The 19978-nt window shown below is 35.0% G+C and overlaps 2 protein-coding genes across 2 annotated transcripts; both read left to right on the top strand.

The window, feature by feature from the left end:
- The first annotated feature begins 254 nt into the window (after nt 1–254).
- Nucleotides 255–8526, top strand: LOC106671106 (protein NPC2 homolog). The gene is made up of 4 exons (XM_014401932.2): nt 255–389; nt 7286–7402; nt 7565–7740; nt 8316–8526. Exons 1-4 carry the CDS (start codon nt 317–319, stop codon nt 8397–8399), a joined length of 450 nt encoding a protein of 149 aa, XP_014257418.1. The 5' UTR covers nt 255–316; the 3' UTR covers nt 8400–8526.
- Nucleotides 8527–13146: 4620 nt separating this feature from the next.
- LOC106671104 (protein NPC2 homolog) lies at nt 13147–19618 on the top strand. Its single transcript, XM_014401931.2, has 4 exons — nt 13147–13248; nt 17797–17913; nt 18947–19125; nt 19189–19618. Exons 1-4 carry the CDS (start codon nt 13173–13175, stop codon nt 19270–19272), a joined length of 456 nt encoding a protein of 151 aa, XP_014257417.1. The 5' UTR covers nt 13147–13172; the 3' UTR covers nt 19273–19618.
- The last annotated feature ends 360 nt before the right edge of the window (nt 19619–19978 follow it).

Below are 19978 nucleotides of genomic sequence, written 5' to 3'. Positions count from 1 at the left end.
AAAGCAGTAAGGTTTAAGGTAATTTCATTTAACAACACCATAGTGATAAATGGTGTTAAAAATGGTTTAATTTAAGTTAAATCGCCAGTGAAATGAAATACCGCCATGCCGATATCAAAGAAGAACGCGAGTCCCAACTAAGCAGATTCCTTATACAGTGATTCATACGGACTTGTTTTGAAATTTTCTTATATTTCTGTAATACGCGTTGAATTAGGATTATAAATTCTGGTGGGGGAGCCAGGGTTCTCAAATCTTCGATGAGTCAGATGCAGCAGTTCATTGCAGTCGCAAGTGAAACAGCCGAGCCGGAACGATGAAAACTAGTATCTTTTTGTTAATAGCTGTATCTTTCGCGTTGATCCACGCTAAAATCTACAGGGATTGCGGTAAGACAAAAATAAAGTTATATTGGACCGACTCTCGCCACCGAGAAAGGGTGTTTTTTTGGTTGATATCTCCTAGTTTAAGCTTCAATTTTAACTATTTTTCATACCAAGCTTCTTAGCTTAGATTTTATGTAAAACCGTCTTACGATATGTAGTTTTTATACATTTTCACTTTTTGTATTCAACTAAAAATTTTAATCGTGTTTTAACATGTCTGGAGGAAAATTATTTACTACGGACGTTCGAATACTCACGATTAATCGGTAAAATAAACTAGCTTTAAATAAATCCAGTTTTTATTGTGCTTAGAACCTTAGATAAACGATCTGATAGCTTGAAGACCTCAGCTTTGATCGAGATTTTTTCAAATTAAAAACGTATCATTTTTGCCCAAGGTTTCCTTTGTCAAAAATATACTAGAAATTTTGAATTGGCCGTTCTAGCCTTGGAAGTAGAGAGAGGTATAATCAATCAATCAGTCATGTCCTGTTTTGGTTTTTCTTGGATGATTTAATATTTCCTTCTAATATTTTTTCTTTATCGCAACCCTTATCTGAAATGATGTTTATATTCGTCTTTAGTCGGACGGTTTTCAGCTTTTCATAGGAAAAATGATTCACTATCCCTTGCAAGGAAGAAAAACAAGATTTATCAACTCGTAAGGCGTTTATCAGTTGTTATTTCAATTTTTTATATTTTTTCAATATCATTTCTATCGGGTTTTCACTGCATTGGAGAATGATCCGTTCGATTTTTATCGATTTTTTTCCTTCAATTTTGTGCAAATTCCTCTGTCTTTTCACACGTATCGCACACCCACAATAAAGTGACACAACTAAAAAAAAAAGAAAATTTTCCGGTTGAAAGATGTAATTTCTACTTATATGTTAAGTACACGCAATTACGGTTATTACCAATAAAAACTGTCATGATTCAACAATATTCTCTTTTGTTTGTCTAAGACTTAAACGAAAACACAAAACTTTAAAACTCCAGCTGAACTACCCCTTTTTGAGTTGTGACACCTTTCTTGCATACATTGGCTCTCAGTAATTTAAGTTAATTTGTTTTCTCTAACGATAATGGCGGTCAATGAATGACTGTAGGGTATTAATTTCTTTGTAATAGTAACAGACAAACAAACCTAACAAACAAGCATAATTATCCATGTACTAAGTTTTACTAAGATTATTTTTGACCCAAATTAATGTGTTTTCCTCATGTAATCGGGGCTAATTAGTTATTTAAAATACAAAATTAATTATTTAAATAGTTTTTTTTAAACGAGGGTTCGCAACAGCAGAGGTCATATCAACCCTCAGGGTGACGGTGTTTTTGAAAAAAAATTGTAAATATGTCGGGTTCGAATGCAGGGCCGCTGGATTCGAACCCGGGAACTTTACCTTACAGCGATGAGCGCCGTGTCACTTGACTTTGTCCTAAAGTTTTTGCCAAAGAGGTGAAATTTGAAAACTGACGGACTCCATTATCATTATTGACAGCAGTTTCGTTTTTGTCTGAGTCAACAAATTTAGAATAAGATTGTCCATGTGATGTGAAAGTAATTTTTGCAAATATTTAATATATGTATATTATATACAGCGTCCTTTGTAGATGGCCCGATTTCTTTTGAACCAATGATGATATTTTTTAGTCTAGTTGCAAATTTTTACCTTTTTTTGTTGAAAGATACAAGGTCCCTGAGGCCCAGTCCCACTTCAAAATTTCAAATACATCCTGACACATCATTTTAAAGGGTTCTCTTCGCTGAAAACAATGGTGCAATCGGATTTTAAATCGGTCAAAAAATGGCAAAGTTATGGCTAAAAGAAACCGGCAGTGTAATTTGTAGCTGAATTATTTTACTGTATGTTCGCGAAAATCGAAAGCCTCTCTTCGAAATGTTGGAAGGGTTTTGGGTTTTTCAAATAAGTAATATTAGAGATGTACTCCTGGCTTACAATTTTAAGCCGTATCGCTCTCATCTTGTCCAGGGACTTCGGGACTCTAAGTATACAGGCGTCTAACGTTCCTCGCACAAATGTCGATTTGGGAGGCTGAAGAAAACTTTCTTCCATACATCCTATGGAATGATGAATCCAAATTCACCTCTAAAGGCATAAAAAGCAGTTGGAAGTTTCGAACGTGGGCAGAGGATAATCCGAAAAATTCGTATTCTTGTTATCATGAGGTGGTTCACAGTATCAACATTTGGTGTGGACTTCTCGGAAATAAATTAATTGGGCCTTATTTCTACGGAAATAATTTAAATGGTGCTCAGTTCTTCAATTTTTTGATGGAGGTTTTACAAACATTATTTGGATGGAGACACAGATTTCAAATTATTAGTCATCCACCTAATTAATTTGCTTCTGAGTTGGCAGCTGGCCTAAAATTTCTATCACTACTTCACCAATTACAAATAATAAAATTTATTCTTGTTATTGTATCTATGCAACTTTGTAAAGCTGAAATTGTAAATACAATTTGAAAATTACAATAAAAAATTGTATAAAAATATTTATCGCAAATACCGTTGAAAATAAAATTTATTGTCGTTGTTCCTCAGCATCAACGACAAAGAATGACTCTCTTCAGCTCTCTTAAGCTTGATGGATGCCCCGCAGACAATTCTTTCCAAGTGAGACGTTATTTGAATCTCCACTTCCGGGAACTTACAGACTCCACTATCATTATTGACGGCAGTTTCGTTGTTGTTGGTTATCAACAAATTTAGAATCAGTTTGTCCACGTGATGTTAAAATAATTTTTATAAATATTTAAAATATTTGTATATTATGCAAATAAACTCTAAATCGTGAATGTGTCAATGTTCCAATTTGCGATTATTTATCCCTTGAGACGTAGGAATAGTTTATTGAAAATATTGGCCGGTTGTTATATCAACTATGCCACTTTTCCTGAGAGACACTCACACCGATATGCCTTAAAGCTCGACAAAGAACCAAGATATGCCACTTTTCGTGATGGAGACACAGATTTCAAATTATTAGTCATCCACCTAATTAATTTGCTTCTGAGTTGGCAGCTGGCCTAAAATTTCTATCACTACTTCACCAATTACAAATAATAAAATTTATTCTTGTTATTGTATCTATGCAACTTTGTAAAGCTGAAATTGTAAATACAACTTGAAAATTACAATAAAAAATTGTATAAAAATATTTATCGCAAATACCGTTGAAAATAAAATTTATTGTCGTTGATGTATATATATGAACATAAACCTCAGGGTGTCGGTCCATTTGTAAATAATGTCGGGTTCGAATGAAAGGTCGCTGGATTCGAACCCGGGACCTTTACCTTACAGTGATGAGGGCCACGCTGCGGTCACCGACGTCCCCATTAAAATGAGGTGAAACATAAAAATTCGCAAAACCCGAAAGACGATCAGTAAAGTATGTCGAAAAAAAATTATTTTTGAAAAAAAAAAAACAATTCGGGATCTTTTTAGCACCCTAGAAAAGTAATCAATACTATTTTCATCGCAAAGAAAAAATAGAAATTTTTGAGGGGGGGGTAATTTTTATTATCTACGGTGATCCAGTTAAAATATTCATAACACTTCTGGATTTAAGTTTGGATTGTCCGAATTCAAACTTTATTACAACTTTACAATTAATTAAGGTTTTTAGTTGAGATGAAAAAGTTAATGGCACGAGAGGGATTCGAACCCACGACCTTCGGCTTGATACGCCGCTGCTCTACCACCTGAGCTATCGTGACCTCGATATTGAAAAATGGCAAAAAGGAGGGAAAACTCATAAGGTGGGGTTGAGATGGGGAGTTGATGTCCGAGTGGATCGAGGTCACGATAGCTCACAGGTGGTAGAGCAGCGGCGTATCAAGCCGAAGGTCGTGGGTTCGAATCCCTCTCGTGCCATTAACTTTTTCATCTCAACTAAAAACCTTAATTAATTGTAAAGTATTAATTGGTCAAGCGGACCACGAAATTAGTGAATTTATTACAACTGTCACGTTTAGATTTAAATGTATCGCCATGCCCCTCCATACACGTCTAACAGTAGGGGCTAGGAAAGGGCTATTTTTTTCAGTCCCTACTCCCTAGGACTATTCCCTTTTTGTCCTCCGTCGGTTAAAGAGCTGTTTTTTTTGTTTTGTTTTTTATGTAATATTTTATATTTTTTGTCAAAACAAAAAATAATAATTGTACTTTAATTTAAAAAGGGTTGTAATAAAAAATATATTTTTATAAAGAAAAATAAAAGAAATAACATTTGATTTTAAAAGTTGTGTTAAAATTTTAATTGTATTTTCGAATTAGTGGTCAAAAATTAATAATAACAATAATAATAATTTCCTTTAATTTTCTTTATAAAACGAGAATTAAATTTGATTTTAATATTGATGTTTGTAGATCTTGAAATAGGTTTTATTATAAAATAAAAAGATTCTTTAAATTAAAAATAATAATTATTAAAAGAAATTGTAAGTTTAATTTGAAATAAATTGTAATAAAAGATTTAAATTTTCCTAATATATTGGTCTTGTATTTATTTTGGTTTGTATTGAATATAGGAAATTAATTTATATAAAAAAAGGTGCCTGATCGATAGATTAAATTAATGTAGTCAGGTCTGATCATAAAAACCTTTGGGACCTCGTTTTCGGTTCTCCGAATTCAGAGTTGGGCCCAAAAGAAAAGGGACACCCTATACAACCATTGGAAAGCTGAATGTTTTACTTTAAGCCTGTATTAACAAGGTTAATATTTTATTATATTTGTGCAAAAAATAAAGATGATGTGAAAAGGAACGTCTCCAATATTTTATTTTATATCTCAAGTTTTAATTTATTTATGGAGGGCAGGTTTGTGCCCTTACGAATAGTTTATGGAGTGCAAAAGCTTTCAAAAAACATAGCTATCCCTTGGATCGGTGGAGTTGTTTCAAAATTTTGACAATTTTTGTGATATTTATAAAAAACATCAGAGGCAAATTGTAAGGTGAATAATTTCAGAAAAAATCTTATTTTTTATTTAACCCAAAATTGCTATTTAGGATTTTTTGGTGCGAAAAACAAATATTGATTTTGTTTGTTGTTTAAAAAAAAACCTACTTTCCTTAGTTGCTGAGGCAACACGTCCATGTATGTACTTCAAGGCGAAACATTTCAAAGGGGAAAAAAATTTTTTATTGGCACCAAAATTTATATTCAGGGGTTTTTCAGGGTGCAGAAAAGGAAAATTGAATTTGTTTCTTGTTAAAAAATGTTTCAGTCTACTTCGCTAAGTCGCTGGGTATATGTATGTGTATGTGCATCTATATGTATGTATTTAAAAATAACCTATGGCCAATAAACAAATTTTAAGGCCATGATAAAAAAAAAGAAAAAATGTATATCAATAATCTACTCATGCACAACTTAGCAAAGAAGGTTGAAATATTTTATTTATTTATTTATTTTTTTAAACAAAAAACAGTCTATATTCATTTTTTACACCAGAAGAAACCCTGAATACAAATTCTGGGGGAAAACAAACAATAATACTTTTTCTGAAATTTTTTTGTCATGTTGAATTTCCTTTTGAAAACACCAAAATAGTGATAAATTTGAAACAAGTCCACCAATCTACCAGAAATATTATATGGGATTAGAACGTTATAAAAGTTGTAAACTACACAAACATTATTTTTGTAAATAAATTAGATAAAGAGATTTTTAAAAAAAGTTTGGGGTGTTTTTGTTTAATTCAACCGTATTTTCTTACTTATACAGCCATCAAATATTCCTTAGACTGAAAGAGGTACAATCCAGCTTTCCATTGGTCATAATAAAGTTGAATTTGGATAACATCCAGAGATGTTATGAATTTTTTAAATTGAACACTGGACATTGAAAGCAAAACGTCACCTAGGTTAATCAAGACTGAAAATGTCTATTTTTTGATTGTAACAAAAATTCATGTCTTTTGGTTTTAAATGATGTTTAAAACGAATCTGAAATGCTTGGGATTGTGTGACGTCTAGAATGTGTCATGAGATCTAGATGGCCTGGTAAAAAACCAACTGTTGTAATTTGATAGTAAGTGACCGGTGAATTAAACTATAATAATTGTATTAATAAACATTAACTATTAAAGTGAAATAAAGTACTTTATTTGAGGCTCGTGTGGCAGCTAGAATGTGTCATGAAGGGTCAAGAAATGGCATGTCAATACAAATGGCACTGGTTAAAAAATTACTTGGCTGGTTAGAATTTGTTATTTAGTGACCGGTAAATTAAACTATAATAATGGTATTAATTAACATTATCTATTAAAGTGGTATAAAGAACTTTATTTAAGGGTAATGTGGCAGCTAGAGTGTGTCATGAGAAAACTGGTAAAAAAACTGAGGTTATTAATTAGTGAACTGAAGATCCCTAGCCTCTATATCTGTCATGTAGTTAAGGAATTCTGTGCTTCTGGATCAATTTAAGCCTTGATGGAATCTTTAAGTTTAGGTGATTTCGTAACTAATTCGTAAGTCTGCCTGACTCCTGGTAGTAACACCAGATCATTTTTTGATCCATTTGGCAATAGCTCATTTTTTATATGGTGCTTCTGAGGCATCCTGGGTAGTCAGCTTATGTCCTTTGACTTGTCCTTCCTACTTCTACCACGGTACTCGAGCAGTCCCACACTGTGATCTAACATCTGAGCAAATGCTTTGGCTGTCAGGGCAGCCTTTTGAAACCTTTCGCACTGAAGTTTCTGTCTGAACTGGGAAATTTTTGTGTGAGTGTAATCGTGCCTGTTGGCATCACGGGTTTGTTGGATAAGCCTTTATGCAACTGAACTTCTTCCTGGATGAAAATGTGCATTGACCATAACTGGGATTGGACATTTTTTCATTAAATTGTATTTTTTTCAGGTTCAAAAACAGGCATCCTACAATCTGTTGAAATATCACATTGTAATCAAACGACGATGTCCTGGTGTCCTTTGAGAAAAGGTCAAAGTGTCGATCTACATCTAAAATTCCAATCACGTAAGCAAATTTATATCATGATTCAGAATAAAATTGTTCTTTAAGTTGACATGAGATTTTTAATTAATAATCTATCAAAATAAATATAATTTTGAAGAGTAGAGATCAAACTGTTTCCACCAGTGCGAATTTGATCGAGATATTTGTCTATTTCTTTTACAGTCATCTCAACAAAACATGTGAAGTCCGTAGTACACGGAATTTTGGGAAATATTCCTATCCCGTTTGTGCTGCCGAAAAGCGATGGATGTGTGGACAGTGGCTTGTCATGTCCTCTTACACTACATAAAGAATATGTTTACAATGCCACACTGCCTATTCTCTCTAAATATCCAAAGGTATTAACTTCATTTTGTTTTTCAATATATTTGTAGTGTAGAATTTATCATAATTTTTCAATTCTTTTTAGTCTGAGCTTTTAGCTTCTCCTTGTATATGCTAACGACATAAATTATTTTAATAGTGTTTCTAAGGAAGTTGATGAAATTATTCCTCTTTAAGAGCACCATTCCAACTTTTTTTACCAGTGCAATCAGTGCAATTTATATTGACATGCCATCTAGATCTCACAATATACTAGATGCTACAAATTTATAGCATATCCTAATAATAATCTTAATCTCATTTCAAAAAGTTAATAATAATTTTTTAAAAAGGAGAGATTGCAGCCTGCAAAAACTTCACTGGCATTTTTCACTGTCACAGCCCACAAAACATTTTGTCTAAACTTTGTGGTTGTGTACAAGGTTTTTTACTGAATATTGCCTAAAGCTGTAATGTGTTTGAATGAAATCTAAAACAGTTTTTGATTAAGTGCTGATCAGTAACTATTGGACATATGTTTTTTTAAAAATATTTTTATTAATTATTCTTACACTGTTGTGTATTCACTGATTGTTTTCTGTAAATCTAGGTCTCTGTGACTGTCCAATGGGAATTGGTAGATGATGATGGAAACGATATTGTCTGCTTCAAGATACCCACGAGAATCGTTTAAAAACATGTTAAAAAATGAGAACTGGTAGATGATGATGGAAATGACATTGTCTGCTTCAAGATACCCATGAGATCCGTTTAAAAACATTTTAAAATTAGACTACTTTTGTATAAATATTGTTATCTAAGTTGAAAAAAATAAATAATTTTGATTAAAAATATTATTTTTTGGTGTTAATATCACTAATTAAGTTATTGATGAGGAGGAACATCCCCCATTTCTTTCCCATCAAGCATTCACTCTAGTAAATACATTCGATGTCAAAGACAAATAAGAACAGAAGATCCTTATTTCTTCTAAATAATGGGAAGCATTCTTGTAGATGTAGATGTTTGCCCCGCTCAAACAGTCGCGTCGTTGGCAACTACTGAACCATACAGGGAGATGAATTGGCACACAAGGTCCTATTTCATGGCCTCCGAGGTCGCCACATTTGACCCCTTTGGATTATTTTTGTGGTGGTCACCTGCAGTTATCACGGTTCCCGCTAGGTATCACTACCAGTTCTGGGATGGTTTCGCCCTCCACTCTCCAGCCAATTAGAGTATAGCCATTTCGTATATGTCCCATTGACTTCAAACTTGTCTGCCCGACGAATTCTCAACAATCACTAATGGAGCGCCGACAGCGACAGCAGAATTAGCCTCAAACTCGCCTTCTAAACACAGCCGACGGCTACTGGCCGACTCCTGCACTCGGCTACCTGATGCACCAGATTCTCGGTCATGTACCACTTCGAACGGCACACATGGTCCCGGCCAAATCGATCGTCTCTACACTTCAAAACAACACCGGCCCTTGTCAGGCGTCACCACCAACGCTCCCAGTCACTAAAATTTTCTTTGGGGGAGGGGGCATTTTAGAATCGAGTGTATGCCAAAACTAGTACTGACTGTCCAAGAATTGGAACAATGGATTGTTGTGGAATCCGACCAGAAGTAATAGAAAAATCCACGAATGAAGAATTCCTGAAACCAGCAGAGCTCTGCGTATCAAGGATTCCTATCCTATTTTGCTAATGCTAATATTTGTCGAAATAAAGGGGATGGGCCTTCTTGTTACAAAAAGCATACCCTCCTCTCGCGTCTTACGTCGGGCATAACTCAAAAATGGCCGATCCTATCAAAATTTTCCATTCATAAGCTCTAGAATCGAATTGTACAACAAAAATATGGGATTCTCATTTAAAATTACAAAATCAGTGTCATTTCCCGGCTAGATGAGGAAGTTATGTAAAATCTGTTATCACCAATTGATTCCAAACCAAAATTAACTTGGAGTTTGTGTAAGACCATTTTTTGCTAAAGTTAATCATTTCTGAATTAAATTAATGGTTCTGAAAAGGGCCGGTGTTGTTTTGTGAGAAGCCGTGCCGAAGGTATAAGGCCGAGACCTTGCGCCCATCGAAGTTCTCGAGACTCTAGTGTGCGAGTAGCGTCGTTGGTTGTGGTGACAGAGTAAACCGTTGGCTGAGGTCCGGGGGGCCGTGAGTCGATTGACTCCACAGAGGCCGAAGGTACTGGAGTGCAGCAATTAGCCGAGAGCAGCGTTTGGCGTTTATAGCCAAGTCGGCTGTTTCGAAGGTGAGCGTCAGGCTAATGCTGCGAGTACTCTTGCTGTCGTGGACGGTGTGCCATTAGTGATAGCTCGTCGGGCTGACTAGTCTCCGGTCGTTGTTGCCGTTGTCGATTACATCAGTGTTTGGTGAGATCTTGTCTGGTTGACAAGTCTGATCCAGATGGGCAGTGCCCCTGCTTATTTAGGGGAGAGCTCTACTCTGATTGGCTGCAGAGTGGAGGGCGAGAACATTCCATAAGTCGTAGTGGCATCTAGCGGTAACTACAAGTGGCCACTACACCCTCAACATACTGAAGAACGTCCATTGATGGTTGTACTGAGTCCTTACTTTCAAAATCGTAGGGTTAAGGTTAAAAGAAGTCGGTCTTTTTACGATCTTACCTCGACCAATATTAGTCTATTGTGCAATCTCCGTTATTATCTGGAGCCCTTTGTTGAGCTTTCTAGTAGATCCCAAAACTATGTGACTGGGATTTTTGGTGGGGCCAGTGTTGAGAGGAGCTGTTGTTTGGAGCCAGAAAACTGGTCTGGATGAGCAGAAGGCGGTGGTGAGTGAAGGGTCTCGTGCAGAAGAAACATGTCATCAGTTGAGACTGTGATGAGTGCTGTTAGTATAGGTCTCGTCATACATTTGCTGTTGGATGGAAGGCAAAACCACTGTTGAAGCAGTGGTGTCACTGAGTGGAAACTTGTTAACATACAGTCACCAGACGTATGTCCTCCAGGATTTGGCTTATCCTCTCAGCCAGCATAAGCCTTCACACCAACAAAGAACATGTTACGCTGTTTCCAATTCTTCCTGGCAATATCTACACAGACTGGTATGAGTCTGTATGCCTCAGAGTCCAACTATCATTCTAGTCCCAGCAAGACCTTGGTTTAATAGTACTTCCGTTAGTTTTGCTATAGTTCTTTGTTGAATTGTGTAACTTTGTCCTGGAATAAAATCAAATTGAATCAAGGATTTTAACCCATTGTCTGATGATAGTTTTTGGCACTTTGGTATACTGCGATTCTTAACTTATCCTTAACTTAACCTCCACTGGAAGTCGCCACTTCTTTAAAAACGGTTTCACCTTCCATGTTGCTGCCAATGAGATTGCAGCACCTCTGTATATAAGCAGGGGCTCAACGTGTTTAATGCAGACTTGTCGACGAGATCTCAACTCTCACTAATGGAGCAAGACCCAAGCAAAAGCACTAGCTACAAGGGTACCCATCTTCACACTCTCAACAGCTGCTTGCTGCACAAGGCCAACACACACCATCAAGCCTGGGGAAGCAATAACACCAAATGAGGTGAGTCATTCGTAGAATTTTTGTTGAAGGAAAAATTAGAAATTCTTAACCAAAGCGAGACAAGAAGAATCTGGGCATGTTTCACTGAGATGGTACAACAACACAACTTAGACCACGCAACAGTCAAGAAAACACTAAAAACCCGAAATGAGTAAGAACTTGCTGTCACAGAACTCACAGATCTATAATTTTGATAGATTATTGTTGGCGCCAGCCATCTTATTTTAGAAATATTCTTTGTTTTGGATTAGTGTAATCCCTAATCCAACTCCCACGCTCCTTACAGTCCCAGTCCTGCTCTACTCCTATGATAGAAAGTGTCCTTACGCCTCTCTTTAATCTTGTATTTTTCTCTCCTTTATTAATTAAAAGATGTAAAATCACGCGACTCCGAAAACCCTGTGTGCTTCTACATCGTTCTCTTCCACCCGAAATCATCTGATATTCTGCGGCGAGGTCAGGGGAATTGGGCCCGAGCTCCCTATGCTCGTGCAGCCGTGATCTGAAAGAAGGTCCCTTATAAATCTCTCCCACCATTTATTTTAATTTAGAATTTTTTCATAAATTTATTTATTTTATGAACTTTTCATTACCATTTTTTTTCATTATTATTGTTTCTTTCTTTCCACGGCATTGGCTGTAACAGTTGTTGAACTCTAATTGAGTACCTTAGACAAAAGGACACAAAGAAAATGAGAATGAACTCACTTATTGGACACAAACAATCCAAGAACCTCCTAACAAACTTTGGAAGGAAAGAGGTAACAGAATGCATTAAAGGAAACAGGAAAAACTGTGAATGTTAACAGTTAAGATTAACAAGACACTGCAAACTAAATGGATATCTGAAGAAGATAACCCAACACGGCAGGTGCAGATTCTGCAAAGAAACAGAGGAAATACCAACACACGTACTAATAAACTGTGGTACCATATTTGTCCGCAGGAGGAAGTGTTTTGGGGCATACAACATAACCGTAGAAGAGATTCAACCACTGAAACTGGGCCTACTAATCAAGTTACTTGATGAACTAGGACTCATGTGTGCTATAAGCACAGAACGGGGAATACAACAGCTCTTAAATGGTACAGTATAGTGCACATCCTGACTATTAGATCTACAGAGTGTTAAATTATTGCCAAGGATAAAGATGTGGCCCAGATTCCTTTAAATTCCGAATACAGGCCTTTTTTATACACCAGATCAATAAGATNTAATACCGGTTGTGGCCCGACAAATGCAGTATTAGAACCTTCTTTGGCTAGGCCATCCGCCTTTTCATTGCCATGGTGTCCTTTATGTGCTGGTATCCAAATAAGGGTCACCTTGTTCTCAAACCTGAAAGAGATCCTATTGATAAGATCTATAGTTTCCTCCACCAGTCGTGAGGTTGATAAATCTTTTTGTAATGCCCTAAGACTAGCTCGACTGTCAGAAAATATTTTAATATCTTTTCCCATAATTTTATTTTCCATAAGTGTTCTACAACACACATTAATGGCCCAGATTTCCGCCTGAAAAACGGAGGTTTTGCCAAGAGGGGAGGAGATGCTGATTCCTAATTTTGGTATGTAAATAGATTCCTGCACCACTCCCTTTACCTTTGATAAGTGAACCATCTGTGTAGCAGTCTATGTTACGATGGTCATCATCCAGACTATAATCATAATCACAAGATAATGTTGAAGATAAAAGATTTGTATGCGGAAAAATTTTCTTTTGAAAAAGAACAAACCGACCAACATTGGCCGGATGTCAGTGAGTGATCATGACAATTGTAATTGTAGTTTGTAAGCCCATAACCGATTGTAAAACGAGAGAGGACAGGAAAAGAGAAAAACTACCAAAGGTTGAAAACGGAGGGGACGAGGCCAGTTTGATATCAACCTTCGATAATGAACGTTATTCGTTTCACCGCCCTCGCTCTGCTCGCATTTGCCAATCTGGCCCTCGGAGAAGTCGAGGATTGCGGTAAAAATTCAATTTTTGAATTATTATTATTATTTTTATAATCAGAAAAGTGATTTCTCGAGAATGTTTTTCTATTTGAGAGAACCTAGAAATTCAATAATTTTTTTCCCCGTCTTAAGCCCGCAGTTCAGCGTTTTTCAGGCTCAGGGAAATAAAACTGAAGAATCGGCGATTTCGTCCTGTTTTTCTGTCTACTTGCCGAGTTTGTAGATTTTTATCACGTCGGCAAGAAAACTTGTGGAATAAGTTTCCTCCAATCAGATGTTCCTTTCAGTGTTATTTTTGTATTAAGCTGACTGAAGCTTTCTCTCATTGCTGGTTCCCTCATCCCTGATAAATATGATAAATATTTGCCAGCTTATTTCATTCCTCGGAGTCAAACGCGAAGTAAAACTCGCCTTTTACAAACAAATAAATTGCTAGATATTTAATAAATAATAAATAGCAATAAATAAATAAATATGCTGTACAGATCACGCTGGAATGTACCGTGACCTGGGAATATTTTGGTATTCTCAGTTTTTTTGCTGTAATAACAATCAAAGGGTCAAGCAATTTTTATGTAAATTCCTATAAAATTGATCATTAAACTTGTATATACAATATTAATTATTACAGTTAATTAATATACATTAATTCAACTATTATAGGCTAATTCATTGGTCACTCACAAATTCTACTAACCGTCCTTTCTTTATACCACATCCTAAGGATAATCTTTCTTCTTTCTATTTTTACCAGTGTCATCCAAATCAAGATGGCATCTAGATCTCACGATGGATTCTAGAAGCCACAAATTTTTACCATATCCTAATAATAATCCAACTGTCATATAATTATTACAACTAATTGATATACATTAATTCAATTATTATAGGCTAATTCTCTGGTCACTAACATATTCTAACCCTCCTTTCTTTCCTTTTTTTTTCACGACACATTACAAATTCCAGAAATTTATACCATATCCTAAGACTAATCCAAGAGTCATTTTTTTTTACCAGTGTCATCCAAATCGACATGGCATCTAGATCTCACGATGCATTCTAGACGCCACAAATTTTTATCATATTCTAATAATAATCCAACGGTCAAGCATTTTTTGGGGTAAATTGCCATAAAATTGTTTATTACACTTATATATATTAATATTAATTATTACAGATAATTAATATACATTAATTCACTTATTACAGGTTAATTCACTGGTCATTAACATATTATAACCTTCCTTTCTTTCCTTTTTTTTCACGGCACATTACAAATGCCAAGCATTTATACCACGTTCTAAGAATAATCCAAAGGTCATTTTTTTACCAGTGTCATCCAAATCGACATGGCATCTAAATCTCACGATGCATTCTAGATGCCACAAATTTTTACCATGTCCTAATAATAATCCAACGGTCAAGCATTTTTTGGGGACAAATTGCCATAAAATTGTTTATTACACTTGTATTTATTAATATTAATTATTACTGTTAATTGATAAACATTAATTCAATTATTATAGGTTAATTCACTGGTCACTAACATATTCTAACCTTCCTTTCTTTCCTTTTTTTCACGGCACATTACAAATGCCAGAAATTTATACCACATCCTAAGACTAATCCAAAAGTCATTTTTTAACCAGTGTCATCCAAATCGATATGGCATCTAGATCTCACGATGCATTCTAGATGCCACAAATTTTTACCATGTCCTAATAATAATCCAACGGTCATGCATTTTTTTCGAATTGCTATAAGATTGTTTATTACACATATATATGCAAAAAATTAATTATTAATACAATTCTTACAGTTTAATTGCTGGTCATTAACTAACAAATTCTAATCTTCTTAGTTGTTTTTTTTGTTCTAACCAGTGCCATCTAGATCTCACAGTTCATTTTAGCTGCTATAAATTTACATCATTTCCAAATAATAATCCAAATCATTTCCAAAATAAAAAATTTCTCCTTCTTATTCGAAGGATTTTGAACTGGAAGTGGATTTTTTGGAAGGTTGAAACCCACAGTTCAATTTCATCAAGATTGGTTGTAGTGCCTGCATAAACGAGAAGTTTCTGTTGTTTGTTTTTTTAAGTCCAGAAAATTAAGGGTTCCAAGTAAGTCTTTTGTCGTTTTAAAGTCCCAGGTAACAGACTTGGTCTATTTCTCCTAGGTTTTTAGTGGATTGCATTGATCTTCTTCCAGTCAACTTGTGTTATAAGGGATAGACTAGGAGATTTGATTATTTTCACAGGCTGGTACGAGTGTATATGCCGCTGGAGTCAAACTATCATTCTAGTCCTTACACGTCCCAGTTTTAGTAGTTCTTACGTTAGTTTATGCGATGGTGTTTTGTTGCGTACTTCTGTCTTGGAATACAATCACATATATAAGCAAGGGCTCAACGTGCTTATTTTAGACTCGTCGACGAGTTCTCAACTCTAATTACTGGAGCAAGCCGCAAGCATTAGGTACAGCAACAATAGTACTCGCAGCATCATCTCTCGCACTCACAGCTGACGTGGCTGCCTGCTGCCCGAGTTACTCCGCTTGCTACCGAATCTCACTGCATCAATATACTCATCGACATCAGTCCACGGACTTAACCAAAGGCTCCACCTCCAACACCATTAGGACCACCAAAAATACGGTCACACCGCACCAAGGCCCCCTTATAATTCAACAAATAATCTAATATTATTTACGGCTATGTTCACTTCTTGGGAGAATAAAATAACAAAGGTGAAACAAAAAACGAACCTCACCCAGAAGAATACAAGTTATCCTTCCACTCAGCTGAATTCTACACGAAGAATTTCATATCTTAAAAACCTAGCTTAACATTTCCAAAGAAAGGCCATCAAATGCATTTCTGGAAATGAAGCATTTTTTCCTGGAGTACTACCTTTAAAATAGTCGAGCGCTTTCCGGGGTTCCTCTTTGCTTATTTACCTTGGTGTTAGTGATGCCTTTCTTAAGTGGCTGTACTTCCTGAGCTAACACTGCATTTGGCTTCGCTCTCTACATAGTTAAAAATTTTCCTCAAATTTTACCTGCTGAGAGAAAGTTCGTTCACCTTTGAATACCTTGAGTGTTTCTTTCTCTCTATATTTTTTGTCCGCACTGTTACTGCTCCTAGTTCGTCAGCCTGTTGCTTTCAATCCCTCGCATCCCAGTTTAATCTGGTTGCGTTTCCCCAGGGGTTTGCGATATGTTTGGCATTTCCAAATCAGTTTTCAGTTGATAAGTACCTTTATGGCCTATTGTTGTCTTAGAGCAAGGCGACATTTAGCAAATTTGTTCAAATTTTAGTGGGAAAGCCTGTGAGTTTAGTGATACAGATTTAGATTGGCGCCAAATAAACCAGTGTTGCCAATACACTGGCAGGAACAACACTGTACCCGCCCTAGATTTCTATTTTCCTACTAACCTTAAACAAAATTGCAAGTGTTGCCATTATTTTGAAGCAACTTTGAGCAAGAAAGGGTTAAATTATAACGTTTCATTTCTACCAAAACCTTACGTCAAAAAATGCATTAATTGAAAGAAGTAATTTGGTCTATAGACCACTAAATATAATGGAGTTAAATTATATATTTATTATAATATAATGGAGTTATGGAGTTATATTATAACTGAATATGAAAAAATTAATATTTGGCAAATTTAATAATTCGATACAAGATGCAATGATGGGGGTGAAGAGCTACATTGAAGATAGAAGGGTTTTTTTTCTTCTTCCAAAGGAAATCTGCCATTACAGTGGAGATAGAAGTTTAGATTGGCGCCAAATAAATCAGTGTTGCCAATACACTTGCAGAAACAGCACTGCACCCGCTTTAAAATCTTGCTTTCCTGCTAACCTTATACAACAATGCCAGAGTTGGCATTGTTCTGAAGGCAAGAAAGTGTTAAATTCTTAGAATTAATCCATTTAACTGGATATGAAAAATTTAGTTTTGGCAAATTTAATAATTCAATACAAGATGGAGTGATGGGGTGAAGAGCCACATTGAAGATAGAAGTTTAGATTGGCACCAAAAATATCAGTGTTGCCAATACACAGGATGAACCATTGAAGAAAAAACACTGCACCTGCCTTAAACTCATGGGATTAGCTTAGTGTTGCTCTGAGACAAAATTGGGAAAAATAGGGTAAAGCCTTCATTGCTGCTTGGCTGTCCGTGAGTATTTCTTTGCACCTTTTCAAGTTGTTATGTTCATCTGTGACTGGGCATCCAATAAATGTTCTCTATATTAATTATTATTTATCGCTGGATCATTTTTCACTCTGTGTAGTGGATATAAAATGTATGTACTGTAAAGAAAATTGCTAACTACTTGACAAGGTAAATTTATAAATATGCGAAATTAATAAAAATTTCACAGATTAATAAAAAAGACAGAATATTATTGTTGCATTAGAAACTTACAACACACATAAACTTTAATAGTAAACATGGTTGGTTCGGATATATGATACAATTTAACATTTTATCCACAAATTTTTGCTGCATTTCAAATAGATTTTTTTAAAAATCTAATTTGTTCAGGCTCAGAGGAAGGAAGCTTGGATGCTGTGGAAATATCAGATTGCAATTTGGACACAATGAAAGCCTGCCCATTGAAAAGAGGAGGTGAGGTCGTCATGAAGATGAAATTTACAACAAGTGAGTTTATATACTTTCATTGATAAAATACTATTTTGGATCATGTACGACATGAGCATATAGCCTTTTTTTTGAGGAGGTTAAATAGGAAGATCTTTGAAATTAAAATTGATCATAGTGGAATCTGGTTTACATTACAATGATTTAAGCACATGCGTACATTTATTTTTATGCTTTTATATGACATGTATATATTTTATATGCACTAAGTCTTAGTGTGTTGAATAAAAATATTCTTTTTTTTACAATATAAAACACAGATTATAAATTTTGTCAGGACCAAGGCTATCTACACTGAGAGGATTTTTTTAAACTTCCAATCATTATCATTTTTATTTTTTGTTGTTTACTGGATATTTTTAAAGAAAAATATAAGATATAGCTAAATAAAAAATTAAACTGAGTAAAACAATTTGACCAAAATTGTTGGTATGGAAAGAATAAAGAAAATATTCAATTCAGTACAGAGTATTTCTTCCTCTTGCATTAATCACCGCTTGCATTCGAGGTGGCATCGATTTTATGATTTATTTATATGTAATGCAGTTGAATATTTTCATACTCCTCCAACTACTCAAAAGTCTCAGTCAAAGAATGAAACAGAGATTTAGAGCCAAAGTACATAGTATAATCAAAGTGTCTTAGTCAGCTAACTAGCTAGCTAGTCCTCGAGGCACAGAGGCACAAAATGATAGATGGAAATATGACAAAACTAAATCAAACTCCTTACTATCGCCATCCTGCCCCAAATAAAAGTGTGACTTAGATGCAGTCCAAACAAAGGATTTTAGAGGCTCAATAGGCCTTACTGACCGCTGTGCTTGCCTTTAACCTAACAGCAGTTCAGTCCTAACTTTATCAATTTTGATTTTTTTAATATTTTTATTTAAACATCTTGTTTAGTAGTAGAGGTTTATTGAATTAAGCTTTAAAACATTGCGTTATGAAGAAATTTATGTAAGATTCTATTACATTGATTATCAAATTTCATGCTTGTTTACAATTTAATTGTACATGTATTTTTTATTTTTAGAGAAACCAGAAACAAACATTACCACTGTTGTTCATGGAATTCTCGGCCTAATTAAAGTAAAGTTTAACTTACCGGATGGTGATAATGCCTGTTTGACAAGCGGTCTTGAATGCCCTCTTGAAGAGAACAAACAGTATACTTATAGTGCATCGTTACCAGTCCTTAACAAATACCCAAGGGTAAACGTGTAATTCAATTTTCATCAATCACTATAAATCTTCACTATTAATGTTTTCTTTCAGCTTTCTGTAAAGGTGCAGTGGGAATTAAAAGATAGCGCAAATAAAAACATTGTCTGTGTTAAGATACCTGCGAAAATTGTGTAATGTCGCACGTTTCCATTCCTAGTGTGAAAAATCGGTCACTATCAGCTGATCCTAAATGTCATTTTGCCATTTAAGTATTACTGTGCATGTAATGCTAGTTTTATTATTGGTGGCTAATATCGTCTTTACTTTTAAACTATTTAGATTGGCTACAAAAATATGTTTCTACTTACTGTCTACTTCAGTCCATTTAATATTTTAAAAATATATTTGTTACAATATAGTAATTTAAGGTTAAGTTAATTAAATTGTAGCACTAGCTGAGAAATATACATGCACACAAAATGATGATGTTTTATGATATTAAATTATAATAAAATAAAAGTTATGACACTTAGATTTTCAATTTGCCGTACAAAATCATTCACACTCCTATTAACTTGTATATACACTCTCTTGTTAGGCCAACCCGACTTGGGTATGGCAAGGTCCCTCATGTAGTGGAATGCTCACCGGAAGCGTATAGCACAGAAGTTAATATTGAATCAAAAAGTTTTTTTTTCTTGATTGTATGGAATTGTACTTTCCTTGTATTACAATTTCCTTAATTTTTCCTAGCACACGAGTTCCTTCACTAAGAGCATTGTTTTCGGCAATCATAAATTTTCCCTGACATTCAAAGAGAACCCCAAGAAAGTTGAAAATGACTGACTCTACAAGTAGATTTTCAATTATTTAAATCACACGTTACAGATAAAACATTGAG

The sequence above is a fragment of the Cimex lectularius genome, unplaced genomic scaffold (genome assembly GCF_000648675.2).
Source record: "Cimex lectularius strain Harlan isolate CLEC.00 unplaced genomic scaffold, Clec_2.1 scaffold201, whole genome shotgun sequence".
Lineage (NCBI taxonomy): Eukaryota > Metazoa > Arthropoda > Insecta > Hemiptera > Cimicidae > Cimex > Cimex lectularius.
This window is presented reverse-complemented; position numbering and strand designations above follow the sequence as displayed.